General features: G+C 41.9%; 1 protein-coding gene and 1 long non-coding RNA gene across 2 annotated transcripts in view; both read right to left on the bottom strand.

Annotated features, from left to right (window-relative positions):
• The window catches only part of LOC121482877, a 309,951-nt gene that overhangs the window by 218,400 nt on the left and 73,184 nt on the right, over positions 1–18,367 (bottom strand). The window lies entirely within an intron of this gene.
• Positions 3,107–5,051, bottom strand: LOC121482875 (UPF0472 protein C16orf72 homolog). Its single transcript, XM_041740875.1, has one exon. It carries the CDS (start codon positions 5,001–5,003, stop codon positions 4,194–4,196), a length of 810 nt encoding a protein of 269 aa, XP_041596809.1. The 5' UTR covers positions 5,004–5,051; the 3' UTR covers positions 3,107–4,193.

Here is an 18,367-nt window from a genome sequence, read left to right as displayed (position 1 = left end):
AATTTAGGAAGGATCCCACCATGCATTTGCTACTAGAGGAAGTCTGTCAACCTCCATGAAGGCCCCCGCTGATCAACAATCCTCCCCTGAGCCCCTACTCAATCATCATTTCATAAATGGCAAAACAACCTCACTGCAATGTTTCCTAACTCTCAGTTCAGAAGGAAATTTGACTAGCAAGCAGTGGTCTAATGGATAAAATACTCAGCTAGAGGTTAGGAAATCAGAGCCTTTTTTCAGGCTCCTATAAAAGGACACCAATGAGATTTCATTTAATAACAAGTTTTCCACTGTTTTCTCCTAGAAGGAAAATTTATGAGATATATTATGAGATATGCCAAGTTAGGGGCACCTGGCTAGCTCAGTCAGGAGAACGTGCGACTCTTGATCTCAGGGTTGTGAGTTCAAGCTCCATGTTGGGTGTAGAGATTACTTAAATAAACTTACAAAAAAGAGAGATGCAAAGTGCTGATAAAGATAATAAGTACAAATGGAGAGAATCACTTTAAGCGGGCACAGAAATTTCACCAACAATGATCAATTTTAAATTTGCTCCTTAAATCAATCACAAATCTCACAATGGGGTCCCTTGGGTTCAGACTTGTCTATGGTTCTTTAACCACACTACCGTGGAAGGCAGGATGCCAGTGGCATCACGTTAGGGTCACAGGATTGCTAACTGCCTCAACAGCCACTTCTTAGGCCCTTCAGTATAGGATACATACACACATATATCCGTGTGTGTGTGTGTGTGTGTGTGTGTGTGTGTGTGTGTGTGTGTGTGTATACAAAGAAATTGGGGCAGCCTGGGTGGCTCAGTGGTTTAGCGCCTGCCTTCAGCCCAGGGTGTGATCCTGGAGACCTGGGATCAAGTCCCACGTTGGGCTCCCTGCATGGAGCCTGCTTCTCCCTCTCCCTCTACCTGTGTCTCTGCTTCTTTCTCTCTCTCCATGGCTCTCATGAATGAATAAATAAATCTTTTTAAAAATTGGCTCTTAGAAACAATTGCAGATCTCACAATGGAGGCATAGTGGCTTCACACTTCACTCTGCATCACAATCACTGAGGCCTCCTCCAGAAAGCAGGTCACTTCAGGGATTCTCCTATTGAGATTTTAATTCACGTGGAGCTGCTAATTTCATACACAACTTAGTATATTCTCAAGGGAGGTGGTCATGAGACCACTTTTCAAAAAGCTGACTCTAATCGTTAGGAATAAGAGTAAAGGCACGCAGAGGAGAAATTACCTAGAAATTAGAGCATGGGCTTCAGGTGCCCTTCCTGGGCAGTAAGTAAACAGAAAGGGAGAAAGGAAATAGGTAGCTATGCCTGAGTTTGGATGGGGGCTTACTCATCCACTCACTTAATAATAAATATTCACTGTGTGCCCATATGGATTGGGCACTGTGCTAGGCACTGGGAATTACAGAAGAAAACAAGACGAATGAGGTTCCTTCCTCATGCTGACGTGCCCTCTTACGACTCTCTTTATCTACTTGTTAAAGTAACTGTGGTTGCATAGTCAGTCCTGCAGCCCCTAATGCCCCGATGATTCTACCGGAGGAGGGCTCTGGAACACAAGAAGCAGGAAGAATGATAGAAGGGAAGGAGGCTTCCCAGAGAAAGTCCTGTCAAGATAAACACCGCCACAACCACAACCGTGATTAACCAAAAGGCAATGTCCCCAGTAAGAACATCCTACAGGGATACCCTGTGTTATCCCTGCTGCAGTGTCCCATGCTACTGCTGCTGGACACCCGACATCCTGCTCTCTTCCTAAAGGACGTGGTATCATCCTCTGCCCTAGGATAGAATCTAAAGTACTGGACCAGGGACGCCTGGGTGGCTCAGTGGTTTAGTGCCTGCCCTTGGCTCAGGGCGTGATCCTGGAGTCCTGGGGTCAAGTCCCATGTTGGAGTCCCTGCATGGAGCCTGCTTCTCCCTCTGCCTGTGTCTCTGCCTCCCTCTCTCTTTCTGTGTCTCTCATAAATAAATAAGTAAAATCTTAAAAAAATTAAAAAGTACTGGACCAGGTATTTAAGACCTTCAAATATACTTTGGCCCCTGCCTCCTCTTACCTAGTTCTGGTGATCCCCTGAAAACTCTTAACGGTTTCCCTCCTTCTCAAACTTTGTCAGATATCCTTCCTCTACAGGTATTCCCTGTGCCCTCTCTTTCTACACATTTTTCTGGCCCCAGTTCAAATGCCACTTCCTCCAGAAGGAATGTCCCTCTGGGCAAAGTGGGCCTTTGTCTTCTGAATTCTTCCACATGGTCCTTAGGTGATTTCCCTACAATTGGAACTGCTTTTTTCACTACATTAATCTGTCTTCCAAGTTAGGATGTACCTCTCGAGGATAAGGATTTTTTTTTTTTTACATCCCCTCTCAGGACCTAGCAGTACCTCCGTAAGTACTTGTAGAGTGCCTCAAGAGCAAATTTTTATTCTATCAGGGAATTCACTTCATTTTGTTGTCCTATTTTAATGCATTAGTTGAGTACAAATCTACTCCAAAGGCCACACTAATGAAACAGAAGCAATGTCCTGATATGAACCTAAAAGCAAGGTATTACTCATCTATCTACAATTATTTTATATGCTGGTTTTGGAAAAAGAGCCTGGGAAAGATATGTACCTTTTAACTTCTTCCCACCCCTTCCATAACCTCACTGACCCCTCCTGTGCCTCCACACCTAGTCTCTTTCATCTCCACTTCACCCACCTCTCTTCAGAACCACTTTGGCCCTTTGGGTGTCTCTAGGACATTCATTTTCAAATCCTTTCCATTCTTACCCCCTCCCCATATAATTTTCAGGCCTGAGGAGGTAGATCTTTCATAACTCCAGTTGTCTCGTGTGCCCCTCAGGCAATTTCAGGAACTCCTAGGCTGCTCTAATATGCAGAATGATGATCTGAGTACTTATGAGCTAAACACACTTATAATACAAAATCTGGGATATTTAGACAAGTTTCAACTGTTAGAACAGTAGTCTGCTGTTCAAACACAGAGATTCTACTTTCTGACTTCTAAATTGATTCTCCTGCTTTTCTAACATATAGTGGATTTTAATGTTTTACTGGCTTCTATTCATAGAGAAGGGAGAACGTTTATCGAGTACCTTTAGGTGGTAAGTACTGGGCTAGGTACCTAGATTGCAGATGTCATCTTATCCTCATGACTATTTGAGGAGAGACACAGCTGCATTTCATGGATGAAAACCTGAGGTCAAGAGATGTTAAGTGATCTGCCCAGTTATCATGCAGCATAGTTGTGGGACTGGGACTTTACTGTTGGTCCTTGGTAATACAAAGCTCATACTTTTAGTTATATCATGCTATATCCTTAAATAAAACCCAGTTCATTCAGAGTGTTCTGTCTTCCAATTCAAAACAGAGGTCACGAAAAACCTGTAAATGCAGGATAAGTGACTTTATACATTCGTAAGAAAAGGGAGCACCACTGGGCCACCAGGAACAGCATCTTTGGTCTCAGGATCTCAATTGTTGGCCTAATTTTCGTCAAGAGCACTGAATTGATTCCGTATCAAGTATTCCCTGCCCAACCATCACAGCAGCCCTTGACACCATCACATAATCATCACCATCATAAGCAGCTACTAAAAAAAAAAAAAAAAACCACACTGCCTCATGTGCGTCCCTCGCATACTCTGTACAAATTAGGTGCATGGCAAAGTGGAGGGAAAATAGCAATTCCAAGCTTCACATTTCGATCAAATGTAACTGGCAAAAATGGTTAAAGCACAGAATCAAATAACAGAGGAGGAAAGTATCGTATAACCAAGTCAAACACCTGTTAGTCCTTCCCGTTCAAGACGTTTAAAGAAGGTCACATTTATTCATTCAACAAACATTTATTGGGCACCAGCACGTGTGCTAGGTGCTAAGGAATAGGACTGTGAACAAGATCAACCAGGCTCCCGCTTTGAGCAGATCCGTCCGCTTGTCCTGATCTTGCTAACTACTACACGATGCTTGTTCGCTGCTGGGATCATATTTCGGGGAAAGTCAGAGTCATACGTGGGCTCTTGTCGGACACCTTAAAAGTCTCGGTAGGCAAACGTGACAGAAAGCTCTGTGAGGCTCCGGGCAGGACGAGGCGGTGCGGCGCATCCTCACGCGGCGGCCGGGCTGCTCCCACTGTCATGGCGGCCGGCGGCCCGCGCCGCGTGCTTCAGAGCATCCGGTTGCGCTTGGCGGTTGGGGAGTCTGTGACACTGTCACCGCACCGGGCCGAGGTGCGCTTGCGGGTCCCCCCGCTGTCCGGGCGCGGGGCCTGCTCTTCGGAGGTCAAGGGGCTCGAGTCGTCGTCGAGGAAGGGACTTTTCCGGCGCCCGCCGCCGGGCACAGCGCCCACGACGCCGCTGGCCTGGGGCGGGGAGCCGGGGGCGCCGGACCTCACGCTGATGCTCGCCATGGCTCCGCTCAGGCCATGCACGGCGATGGCCTCGTGGAACGGCTGCAGGTCGACGTCCACGGCCGAGCCGGACTCGGGGGCCGCGGCCTGGCCGGCGGCCGCGGCGGGCGGCTTCGGGGGCGTCGCTTTGCCACACAGGAAGCTGATCAGGTCTTCGCGGAGAATGGTGCTGCGGCCCTGCTTCGCCCACTCCAGGACATCCCGGATGCGCCGCTGGTAGCCAACCTGGACGCCCAGGTCAAAACTTCGTTGGTGGGCGTCCCCGCTCTCTTTGTACAGACTGGTCACGGCCATGGCCGCGTTCTGGAAGGGGTCCCACATGGACAGTTCTGGCTGTTGGCACCCAGCATCCTTGTAGAGCTGGGCCACGGCGGTGGCCGAGATCTGGAAGAGGTGCCACAGCTTCTGCTGCTCGCTCCGGAGCCCCGCCGCCTCGGCGCTCGCCTCCTCCCGCAGCTCGGGGGCCAGCTGCTCCTGCTGCTCGGCCTCGGCCAGGCACTGGCGCTCCCACTTGGAGAACCACTGCTCGGCGACCTCGGCCTCGCCCTCCTTCGGCGGCTCCTCCATCCTCGCCGCTCGCCGCCGCCGCCGCCGCCTCTTGCTCCTGCACCTCCGCCTCACCTCCTGCTCCGGGCTCCCCTCCTCCTCCTGCGGCCGCCGCCGCCGCCTCCTCCGCGTGCGCCGGCGGGCGGTCGCGCGGGCGGCGGGGCCCTGAGGCCAACTGTTCCGGCGCGCGCCGCCCGCGGCCCCGGTGCACGCCCCGCCCCGCCCCGCCCGGCCCGGCCCCCAGCTACGCGGCGGAGGACTCCGCAGCCGCCGGCGCCGCCTTGCTGCCCCCTTCCGGCCCCGCGGTCCGCTCCGAGGGCCCCCCCAGGGCGCCGCGGCCTCCCTACAGCCGCCGCCGCCGCCGCCTCGGCCGCCGCCGCCGCCCGGCCCCAGCCCCCGCCCCGCCGCGGCTGCCGCACCAGGAGCTCGCAGGGGGACCGGCCGCAGCGCTGCCTCAACGCGGCGCTTGCCTACTCTTGGCCCCCTTTTCACACATTTTGGAGACTTGTCGGCTTCATCCAATGAGCTGATCAAATTTTACATCCTATGTTGCCAGAGAGGATTATGGGGCAACTTCATGGTGTCGATCACATCCAGGGCGCCGATCCGGGAAGGCCGGGGGGTGGGGTGGGCTGCGGTGGGGGCAAAGGGGGAAGATCCCGGCCCCCGTGAATAGGCAGGCACCCTGAATCCCAGCAATGCCCCCTACACAGGACGTACCCACGAAGAGGGCCGCCCGCTGCTCGACGCAGTATTTTGTACAGGAAAAAAATAGAACTCTGCCCCCCACCCCCGCTTCCTGGGCCTCAGTTTCCTCAAGTGCCAAATGAGGTTGTTGAATTAAGTCCCTGGAAAGCACTTAGAGCCATGATGTAGAACTTTCCTGCTGTCGCTGCAAAGCACCTCTTCTGGGCTGCTTGCATGCTTAACCAAATTCTAAGAGTCACATCAGAAATGGTACTGATTCCTCCCCCCCCCCCCAGGATTCCTGTAACGTTTTGGTGTCTTAAAAAAAAAATGGGTTGGGGGTTCTCTTTGGTCTCCTTTCAACTACTGAAAATTCTAAGATGAAGAAGTAAGGAGACAGAAAATAGGAAAATGAAATCCCAAACACCGTATTCTCTGCTCTATTGGAAAAATTCACTGCCTTTTAGGACAAAAAAAAAAAGAAAAGAAAAAGATCTTACCTAACTCAACACCCAAAAAATGATAGCTAAGTAAGACATCATAATAAATCCAAAATTAAGCTAAACCTATGTGATACTAAAGTCTTTTCCTTGGGTTCATTAACAACCCTCTTATAATGATGCAGTTCTTTTTTAGTGCACACAGTTCCAAAGCAAACTGTTAAGAGAAAAAAAACATTATCACTGAGCTAAGAATAACATCAAAAATGGGAGGAACTAACATGTAATATTTTTTTTTAATTAGGAAGAAAGTTAGAATTTCACAGTTTTTCTTGTTGACCATGTTTGCTAGGTATCCATAGAGCCTTATACAGGAAGCTGAATCTTCTAGCAAAATATGTTTAAGAATTCCCAAATATGAAAATTAGTATATAAAATAAAATGATCTAATCATTAAGCTTTATCATCTTCCTAAAAAGAAATACATGTTTCTAAGTTAAATATAAAAGAGAAGAAGAAGAAGAAGAAGAGGGGATTGTGCCCTTTCTCTGCAAACCAGGCTTTTTCACGATTCATTAAACCCTTTTTCCATATGTGTAATTGGACTCTTCTCATTTACATAAACGAGGGATGAGGCAAAAGACCTAACATCAGCCCAAAAGGAGAAATCCATTTCTCAGTCTCCGATGTTAAAAAAATATATTGTAGAAAACTCCCAAGAAGGCAGATCCCCCTCCTCCCCCACACACCCACATATACCAGCCCCGAAATAGTTCATGGCCAAGGAGATACTGAGTTTGCCAGAGCTTTGGAGGTTGTTCTGCACACACTGCCTCAGTTATCATCAGAGGCACATGTTTTTATTTCATTTTCTCTAAGTAAAGACCTTGGACTGAAATGACTGACAGTAGGACACCATATCCTATTTTCTCCCCTCATTTCTGATTGGGTTAAAAACCAAGAAGAAAGACTGCACTGTCTTTGAAAGAGCACAACCCTCTGCTTGGGCTTGAGTTGTCTGGCTGGTATCCTCCATTCAGTTGGTCTCAGCACCTGATTAATTAGTTAATTAGTACTTAGAGCTGACTAGCCCCAGTCGGCAATTTTCATGCCCTGCATGGTGAAATGTTGAATCCAGCATTGAAATTTCTGTGTCGCACACCCTAATTATTATCACCCCACTACTTTTAAAACCATTGCACCAAATTATTATAATAGACAGAGCCAGACAACTGTGTGGGAATATGTTCTTTCTGAGAAATAATGGTAGACTTCTAATATTTTTCACTATTGCCCTTAACACATTTAAATAAAACAATGAATGGGGAAAATTCTAATTCAATTAGCCTCCAACTCCTTCTACAAAGAAAATGATTTTATACGAGAGAGATGTTAGGAAAATTGCACCAAGATTTTTTGACGTTTTATCAGTTCTTCCATGGCAAAGAGTACATTTACAAGATATCCTATCTGAGATTAATTTTGTTCCCATATTTTTTCCATGTCAGGAATAAAAATCAGAATAGATAATAGTAACAAAATACAACCAAAAAAGAACCCTAAGATCATTTTAACTAGCTGTAAGAAAACGATGCTCTGTGTGTGTGTGTGTGTGTGTGTGTGTGTGTGTGTGTTTGAGGTGGTGGGGGGGGACTTTGGATGTTTAAAAATACTGTGCTGACATGGTTTAGGAATGAGTTTTCTTTGGGAAAAAATACTCCTTGGCCGCTGCCCCATTCTTCCATAAATTTGATGTCATAGCGAAGGTTAAATATCAACTAGGGAAAAAACAGTTTTAGAAAATAAGTTAGGACACAAACTTAGGGGAATCTAATTTTTGCCATTTCTCAGTGTCCCATTACCAAAAAAGGGCCCCAGTGTGTCAATGCTTTTCAGTATGACTGGTAGCTATTTTCACCTGAAACAATCCTTATATATCAGTAGTGGGCTGCCTGTAATTGTCAGAGCTAAATGGTACACAAAACTGGATACACAACCACACAGATCAGTAAATGGGTCGGATTGAAAGCAAAAGTAAACACCAACCTTAGGAAATGAAAGAAGTTAAAAGATAAGTGTTAAGGACCTTATTCTTTTTGGAGAATAAAACAAGATTTAGTAGCTTTCCACTTAATTTAAATGAAAAGAATCACTACCTTACATATTGCAGTGATAATGTAATGGGGAAAGAAAACAAAAAAGTCTTTGTACAAATGACACCTCCTATAGTTGTTGTGAAGAAACTTTTCCCCTTGGTATCTGCTAACAAATTCTAATTAATGCTGCACATTCCTTTACTGAAATCATTTAATGCGTAACAAGGGGGGTAAAAAGAAATGCTGAATGCTCGTGATTGCCCTGTTAGAATTATGGGAGTGAAAGCCTGGGGCCCCAAACTTACTGTCTATTAAAGCCAAGCTTTGAAAAAGAAATGCAACCTACAAAAGCTGTCAATCTCCCTTGCCCCTAAAGCCTGGGTTCACATGGATTCAAGTGACAGCCCTCCTCCCCCATGCACAATACATCAATCTGTCTCTCCCACAAGCACCCACAGCCCATTGTGCTGGCCGCAGGTGCCTATTATGGCACCCATGGCTGCCTCCCACAGCTCCGCCCCTGAGAAACAGGAACTGCAGACAATGGAGCCCTGTGGGAAGACAGAGGTGGGTGTTGGGAGGGATAACAGACAGATGGTAAAGGGTATAGGGTAGTAAGGTAGTTTCAAAACAAATGTCAAACATTCAAAATTATTGCTTTCTCGTGTCTCTCCTTTTGAATTGCCTTTGCTTCAATCACCATCTGCCATAATTATAAAGATACTTACCTGTTATGATGAATTTTTGCTCCCCTTTTTGGGTAGTGGTGGATGGAATGACCTTCAATACTCTACTCCTCCTATTTAGTCTCTAGGTTTCTCAAGGTCACAGACTGAGGAGTTTTAGTTAAGTGACACCAGGAGACCATAGAGGGGAAAGAAGGAATCTTTCTATAGTTTTTGCAAGGTTTGTGGTTTCCCCTTGAGCTTAGTTTTGGGCTCCTTAAGGGACATGGGTTATAAAAATTAGTTACTTTGGGTAATATACCTATGAAATCAAAGTCCTATAAGACTTCTGACAAACGTCATATCAGGCAGGTGAAAATTCTTAGGCCATTTCTTTTTTGGTGAGGAGTCACATAAAGGGAGATGAGGTGCATTTAATAATAAAAGTACTAATATTTTCTCACTCAGACTTTTGCCTATTTCCAAACATGCCAACCAAAATAAGTAAAATTGTGATACAAGAATACTAGATACTATTCACATGCAGTGCCAGTATCACAGAAAGCACATTTTAAGCAATTCATTTCATAAAATGTCACTTGCCTGTGGTGGTTTTTCACCTTCTGAGTTGTGGACTAATTAAGAAGTAATAAATGGAAGAATTAAGATATATGCCAAAAATATACGTATTGGTTCAAGTAAATTTGATTTAGTTGCTTTTACCCTTGCTTTATCATCACAATATACCACCTTATTTCCTGTTTTCGAGATAATTTGTCATAAACTAAAAGCAAGCTAACAATAATTTCATTACGACTTCTACTACCTGTCTCAAACAAACAAACAAACACCAAGAAAAATCTGGCACAATTCTAAGTCATGGTCAAGAGGATTGGTAACTTGTTGGAATGAGGGTACCGCTAAAATAACGCCAGGGACTACGACCAGCCAGTTTTCCTGAAGCAAACAAGAGGGTCTTGGTTTGCTGTCAAAAACTACAAACTAAGCTTTAACTAGGGACTGTCAGGGATCCAAGTGAGCTCCTGGCCAGGGAGAGCTTAATTAGCAGAGTTGGTTTGGGTTTTTAAATTACAGAAGAAAACAACCAATACAGTATGAAAGCAGACAGTGGTCTAATGTAGCACAAAATTCACTATTCCATTATGTGTGTGTGTAGTGGTTTTGCACATTTCGTTAACAATTTAAATTTAGATTTTAAACATGATTTCTGTGCCCATTACTAGGGCATGGTTCTTTTGTTTTCTTCTTATGTATCCTTTTAGAGATTTTAATGTATTTATCACCAAATATAAATATGTGCCCCTCTCTTTTTTATATAAATGGTGGCATACTACACATACTATTTTGTTTTTTAACCTGAGAGATCTGGAGATCAATCCATATCAGAATAAGAGCTACTAGGGCATGCTTCTGAAATGTGAATAGTTTTGAGTCATATTCGGTATTTGTAAAATAATAAATAAATAAATAATGAATAAAATATATGATTCCAAGTATTTAGCTACCAAGCGATCAAGCCATTTGGAGGCTATTCTTATTTCTCCTAACTATTAAATTGAGCATTCCACTTCAAATGCTCAGAAATTAGTACAGCTAACCCTAATTATCCATCTAAATGGGAGCCCGAGAAAATGTGGGGAGAAAGTCATAGATAACCCATAGATGCAACCTTTGTTAAAGATGCTTACATGGGAAAACTTTTAAGATTTTTATTGGTAAGGTTTGTGAATTGTTTCTATACCATCCAAAATAATCAGAGTTCAAAAGAAATTGCTAAGGGCTTCCCATTTGATCCATAGTCCATTATTCATACTTATGGTATCTCACAAGAATGACCTTACTTAATTGATGATTTAAATGATTAAAAGATGCCAGGTTTTAGCTGTAGAATTAGTTGACAATACACAGTCCTTTTACCTGTGCTCTAACACCAAGTCACTTTACCTCTAGATGTTTTCCATGAGGCTGAGTCTACCCATTTTGAAATTAACATAGTCTGTTGGTTAAAATCCAAAATTTTATTGCCAGACAAACCTGGGTTCTAATCCTGGCTCTGGAGCTTGGAAGTGGTGTGATTTAACTTCTCTGATACTGAGTTGTCTCTAAAACAGGGATAATAATAGCTGCTACTTCACAGGTTTGTGTAAAGATTACATAAGACCATGCATGGACTCTCAAAACAATGCCTAGAACATAGCAAATCCTCAAAAAAAAAAACAGTATCTATTATTACTACTACTAATATTAGTTATAGGACTCTAAGGATTAGCTAGAGGAATTCTCAAATCTGATCAGCAAAATCGTCTGGGGGGTAGTTTTTTAAAAAATGCACATATCCCAGATGTACCTCACCAAAAGAAACTCCAATTAAATAGGTCTGTGCTGCTGCCTGGGAATTTGTATTTTAAAGCAATAAAAGAAATCCCAAGATGACAACTGCTAAACTGACCAAGAAAGCATTAGGTCGTAATTAGAACAAGAAGTCAAAGGGTTCAGTAAAGAATATCCTTAAGATGGATTCAAATTCTATAATCAACCTATATCACTAACAAACCAGAAGCTGTTTCTGTGTGCTTTTGATTGACAATGGAATTCAATTAGAAACTCTAAGGAGAACAAAAAGCTGTATGATGATTCTAGTTCTAATAGGAAACGTGCTAAAATGTGGCATCATTTGAGCTATTGAAGGAGTGTAAGAAAAGATAATCCATTTGACTTTGACACCTGAAATGTTCTCCTACCCACAGCGTTGTTTTACAGCCATATGATTACATTTATTTTCTCTGTAGGTCTAAACATATTACTTGGTCCTGCTGTGAATAATATTTACATGGAAGTTAATATTGGGAAAGCTGTTGCTCTGGTTCTTTAAACTTCTTATTTTGAAGTAAAGATTCGCATGCAGTTGTGAGAAATAATAGAGATACAGTGTATCCTTTACTCAGTTTCCCCCAACAGCATCTTGCAAAAGCGTAAAACAGTATCACAATCAGAATATTGACATTGATACAATCAAGATGCAGAACATATGTTGTTGTGTATAGTCACACTCTCTTCCCTCCCATCCCTTCCCCTCCTTGAGCCATGGTAACCAATAAACTGTTCCATTTCTATAATTTTATGATTTCAAGAATGTATGCAAATAATATAAATGTGATCATTTATAATATCATTTATATTATAAATGCAACCTTTTGGGATTAGCTTCTTCCACTCAACATGATTCTCTAGTGATCCATTCAGGTTGTTGCCTATATCAATAGTTCCTTCCTTTATATTGCGGAGTAGTATTTCTTCATATGGCTGTACCACACGTTCTTTAACCATTCACCTGTTGAAGGACATCTGGGTTGTTTCCAGTTGGTGAATAAAGCTATTATTAATGAAGCTGCTCTGAACATTTGTGTACAGATTTTTGCATGAACTTCAAGCTTCATTTTTTTTGGGATAAGTGCCCAGCAGTACAATTGCTGGGTTGTATAGTGCTTGCATATTTAGTTTTTTAAAGAAACTGCCAAACTCTTTCCAGAATGGCTGTACCATTTGACTCTTCCACCAGCAATGTATGAATGATCAAGTTTCACCACATTTCACCAGCATTCGTTATTCTCACTAATTTTAGTTCTTCTGACCTATAGTAATATCTCATTGTGGTTTTCATTTATGTTTCTGTGAAACTCATTATATTGAACATATTCTCATATGCTTGCTACCTATATATCCTCCTTGGTGAAATGTCTCTTCATGTCTTTTGCATTTTAGTTATACTTTTTTAAATCAAGCTATAGATAAAGTGTACTGAGGATTTTTTAAAAAGATTTTTAAAAATTTAAAAATGTATTTATTTGCCAGAGAGAGGAAAAAGAACAAGAGCAGGGGGAACAGGAGAGGGAGAAGCAGGCTCCCCACTGAGCAGGGAGCCCAATGTGGGGCTTGATCCCTGGGATCATGACCTGAGCTGAAGGCAGACACTTCACTAACTGAGCCACCCGGGAGCCCATACTGAAGATTTAATTTGAGTTGTAAAAAGACATTTCATTTTACTTTTAATTGTGCTGTTTTATTGTCTAGCTTAACATTTATTTTTTTTTATTTTTTTTTAGCTTAACATTTAAAAAGCACTTACTATGTACCAAATGCTACTTTAAGTACTTTGAAATATTTATTTCAATTTAAGTGAAATTTAACCTTATAGTAACCAAATGAAGTAGATACTACTATTATCATCTCCAGTTGACAGTTGAGGAAACTGAGGGCACAGAGACATTCAATAATTTACACCTAAGATTACATAGAAAACAAGTGGTGGAGCTGAGATTTGAACCTAGGCAGTAGTTGTTCTTTTTATTTGTTTGTTTGTTTTTGTTTTGTTTTGTTTTGGTTTGGTTTTGGTTTTTTTGGCAGTAGTTGTTCTAAGCTTAACAATATACACATAATATTATAGAAATCAGAAGCAGTGGGAGGAGCGAGAGTGTAGGAAAGTGTCTGAAATGAGTGTTGATTAATATTGTCTAGAATTAATGGATCCAAAATTAAAAATTAAAGTATAGTATTTAAAGTTATAAAAGTAACTACTAAAATGTCCTGAATATCATAAAAATATAACTAATAAAATTTTGGGAAAATCAGAAGTAGATAAAGGAAGTGGAGTAAGTATGCTAAATCCTTCATCTTTCTTTCTTTCTTTCTTTCTTTATGATAGTCACACACACAGAGAGAGAGGCAGAGACATAGGCAGAGGGAGAAGCAGGCTCCATGCACCGGGAGCCTGACGTGGGATTCGATCCCGGGTCTCCAGGATCGCGCCCTGGGCCAAAGGCAGGCGCTAAACCGCTGCGCCACCCAGGGATCCCCTCCTTCATCTTTCTTGAGAGTCAAAAATACTGTCTAAAATTGAATAAGAAATAGAAATAGAAACATTTTATTTAGAGTAGTAGTATTAATCATCAGAAAAACTAAAAACTAAAAACTCAACTAGAAATAGAGTGGTTACCTCTGGAGGCTGGAAACTAGCTATTAAACATAAAACTTTTCTTTCTCTTCTATACTGTTCAAATTTTTAAAAACTGTATTTAGGTTATAACTATGATAAAAACAGAGGATATTTTAATTCTGATTAAGGCAAGGTTCAATAGCCACCAAGCTAAATTACACCCAATATTCTTGGGGGTCTCCAAAGATAGGTGAGGATGAATGGTTTAGCATGTTGCATATTATTAGTCTGGAATTACTAGGTGCTTTGGATCGACTTGTAGTACCTATTAACCTCAAAAATAAAGCTGTCAGCTATTTTACCAGCAAAAATGGGTTTATTCAGGAATAGCAGAGAACTGCAAAAACAAGGCAAGTCCAGAGAACAAAGAAGAAAGCTCTCTTACTGAGAAAAGGGGGTAGTTGGGAAGGCTCTTATAAATAAAAAAGTCCATTGGTGGGCAGCCCCGGTGGCTCAGCGGTTTAGCGCCGTCTTCAGTCTAGGGTGTGATCCTGGAGACCTGGAGACCTGGAGACCTGGGATCGAGTCCCGTGTCGGGCTCCCTGCATGGAGCCTGCTCCTCCCTCTGCCTGTGTCTCTGCTTCTCTCTCTCTCTCTCTCTCTCTCTCTCTCTCTCTCTCTCTGTGTGTGTGTGTGTGTCTCATGAATAAATAAATTAAATCTTAAAAAAAAAAAAGTCCATTGGTGTAAATTTGTAAAGTATAGTGGCTTCTCATTGGATGAACTGTGAAAATTTCTTATTTGCTGGGCTGTTGCTAGGAGAGGTGAAAACCTTTCTTCCTCCTAACCAGGGTAGTCAAAGTTGGAGCTAAAGGAGTATCTACTTGCAAGGTATGTCTTTCTGTGGGGTCTGCAATTGATAACTAATGGTAGGGGCTGAGAGCTCCCCCTTCTGGCCTCCTAATTTCATTTTAGTGAGGTTTCCTTTATTAATTTTCACATATCCTTAACTTCCAAGTCAGCCGTGGATGCTATTCCTAACTCTGTATTCTGTTGGGTTTTTTTTTTTTTTGCCATTCCACTCCCTTATGTTACCCTGTATTCCCTCAAATCAAGAATCAGAAGATTGGTGAAAGGTTAGCTACATGGTTAGGGTCAAAGATAGGGAAATGATTCATTTCCATCTCCCAAATTCAAACTCCCAACACAGTATAAAAATAGATCTCAATTCTAGGTAATAGATACTGAGAAGGCATTTTTCATTGAAAAAGGTAAGATGTGCACATGGTTACAAAATTCAAATAGAAAAAATGCTATATACAGGAAAGTAAGTCTCCCTCAATTTTAGACACCATATCTTCCTTGCCAAAATCAAGCATTTTTAAACATTTTTAATATATATTTTCAGATTAAGCAACACACACACACACACACACACACACATACAGCTAGGTGCATACTTTTCACATTAACCTGTTCCTCACTTCTTTTTTTCACATATTAGTATTTTTTGGAGATGATCCCAAACATAACATGTAGGTCTACTTCATTCCTTTTTTTTTTTTACTTTATTTATTTATTTATTTATTTACTTATTTATTTAAGAGAGAGCGAGAGAGCACAGGAGCAGGAACACAGGGAGAAGGACAAGCAGAACATGGAGCCAATGCAAGGCCCATCCCCACGACCCTGAGATCATGACCTGAGCCAAAATCAAGAGTTGAATGCTTAACCAACTGAGCCACCCAGGTGCCCCTCTACTTCATTCTTTTTAACATCAGCATGATATCCCCAGTTATGAGTATACCATAGTTATTTAATCAGCCTCCCATTTGTGGATACTTTTATTACTATATTTTTACATTTATCATTTACAAATAATGCCATAGTGACCTTTGTACAAAAAGCTTTACAACTGCTTTTATTTCAGTAGATGCAGAGATACATATAAGCATTTAATATATACATATGTGCATAGGTAACCTTCTATATTAGTACAGTCTATTTGATATCTGTATAATATTCTATTATATGACTACTGAATATACTATAACTTATTGAAGCAGTCCCCTTATTGGATAGCCAGTTATTTACCATCTTTTGCAAAAAAATGGGTTAAGGATGACAGTGAGTTTAACTGTGGTTCTGAGTGAGCATGTGTGTTTGTGTGTGTGTGAGTGTGTGTTTGAGTGTGTGTATACATAGAAGCATATTTATAGTCAGTGACTAAGAAATTAGATCAGACCAATACACACTGGATAATATTCATGGTATTTGAAAATATACCAAATTTACCATTACATATGAAAAATAAACTTTTTTTTAAAGATTTTACTTATTTATTCATGAGAGACAGAGAGAGAGAGAGGCAGAGACACAGGCAGAGGAAGAAGCAGGCTCCATGCACGGAGCCTGATGTGGGACTCGATCCTGGGCCTCCAGGATCACGCCCTGGTTGGAAGGCAGGCACCAAACCGTTGAGCCACCCAGGGATCCCTGAAAAATAAATTTTATAATACTTTTTCCAAATCTGTCTTCTACTCCCTGAGAAATTAAAAGCACCGGGGCACCTGGATAGTTCAGTTAGTTGAGCATCCGACCCTTGGTTTCAGCTCAGGTCATGATCTCAGGGTCGTGAGATTGAGCCCCATGTGGGGCTCTGTGTTCAGTGCAGTCTACTCGTTCCTCTCCCTCCTCCTCTGCTCCTCCCCACACTCTCTCTCTCTCTCTCTCCCTGCCTCTCCCTCTCCCTCTCCCAAATAAATAAATAAAATCTTGGGATCCCTGGGTGGCGCAGCGGTTTGGCGCCTGCCTTTGGCCCAGGGCGCGATCCTGGAGACCCGGGATCGAGTCCCACGTCGGGTCCCGGTGCATGGAGCCTGCTTCTCCCTCTGCCTGTGTCTCTGCCTCTTTCTCTATCTCTCTGTGACTATCATAAATAAATAAAAATTAAAAAAAAAATTTAAAAAAATAAAAAATAAATAAAATCTTAAAGAAAAAAGAAAAACAACAGCACCAATGAACTATCTTTTAGCTGTTCCCTTAGGAAAAATTATTTTTTTTAAGATTTTATTTTTAACTGATCTCTATACCCAACATGGGGCTTGAATTCACAACCCTGAGATCAAGAGTCACATGCTCCACCAACTGAGCCAGCCAGGCACCCCCCTTCTCAGGAAAACTTAAATCCCAAATTATATATACACCCTTTTTTCTCTCCTGGTCCATCCAGCTACAGGGGCCTCACTCAGGTGCTTACTTGGAGTCGGACCCCATGCCCTGGAACTGATAAAGACTTTTCAACATCTTTCAAATTCTGCTACTTAAACCTCAGATTTTTTTCATCTTTCTAAAGTTCCAAGGACCTAACAAACCACAGAGAATATGGTAGCATGAATTCCACGCCCATAAAACTTTACTAATACCACGGTTAAATGTAATTGTTGATTTTCTTTACAATGAAGTACCATTTCTCAAGCAATGATAGCATTTTCACTTACAATTTAGAGGGTTGTTAGCAGATGGAGACAACAGACCCTTAGCTCATAAAAGTACAAGTATAGAGAGAAAACACAAGAAAAACAAAAGGAAATAAAAAACAAGGACAGTTTTTGAAACAAATGCTGCTGAACAACTCAGTACTCATTTGAGGGGAAAAATCAACCTCAACCTTTTATCCAGCAAAAACCATTAACTCAGAATACTTCATACATAAACCTAAATGTATGAACCCAAAGTATGAAACTTCTAGAAGAAAAAATAGGAGACAAATTTGAGACTTTACAGTAAGCAAAGATTTTTTAGGACATAAAACATAGACCATAAAAGGAAAAAATGGACAAATCGGACTTCATCAAAATTTAAAATTGTTAGCTAGCTCAGTTGGTAGAGCATGCAACTCTTGATGTTGGGATCGTGAGTTCAAGCCCCACATGGGGGGTAGAGTTTACTTAAAAATGATAAATAAGCAGTGCCTGAGCAGCTCAGTCAGTTCAGTAGCTGACTCTTGATTTTAGCTCAGGTCATGATCCTGAGGTTGTGGGACTGAGCCCCATGTCAGGCCCTGCGTTTTGTGGGGAGTACGCTGGGGATTCTCTCTCTCCCTTTCCCTCTGCCCCTCCCATTGCTCATGCTCTCTGTCTCAAATAAACAAATCTGGGACACGTGGGTGGCTTAGTAGTTGAGTGTCTGCCTTTGGCTCAGGTAGGGATCCCGGGGTCCTTGGATTGAGTCCCGCATCAGGCTCCCTGCTAGGAGCCTGCTTCTCCCTCTGCCTATGTCTCTGCCTCTCTCTCTGTGTGTGTCTCTCATGAATAAATAAATAAAATATTTTAATAAATAAATCTTTAAAAATAAATAATCACAAAAATTTTTTAAAACTTCTGCTATTCAAAAGTTAGCATTAAGAAAATAAAAAGGCAAGCCACAGACAAGAATAAACACCTGAAAACACCTGCAAATATATATATATGTATATATCTGACACGTATCCAGAGTATATAAATATTTCCTATTACTCAAAGACAAATAATCCAATTAAAAA

This window comes from Vulpes lagopus, chromosome X (genome assembly GCF_018345385.1).
Source record: "Vulpes lagopus strain Blue_001 chromosome X, ASM1834538v1, whole genome shotgun sequence".
NCBI lineage: Eukaryota > Metazoa > Chordata > Mammalia > Carnivora > Canidae > Vulpes > Vulpes lagopus.
Note: the sequence above shows the minus strand (reverse complement) of the source record. Positions and strands in the feature narration are given on the sequence as shown.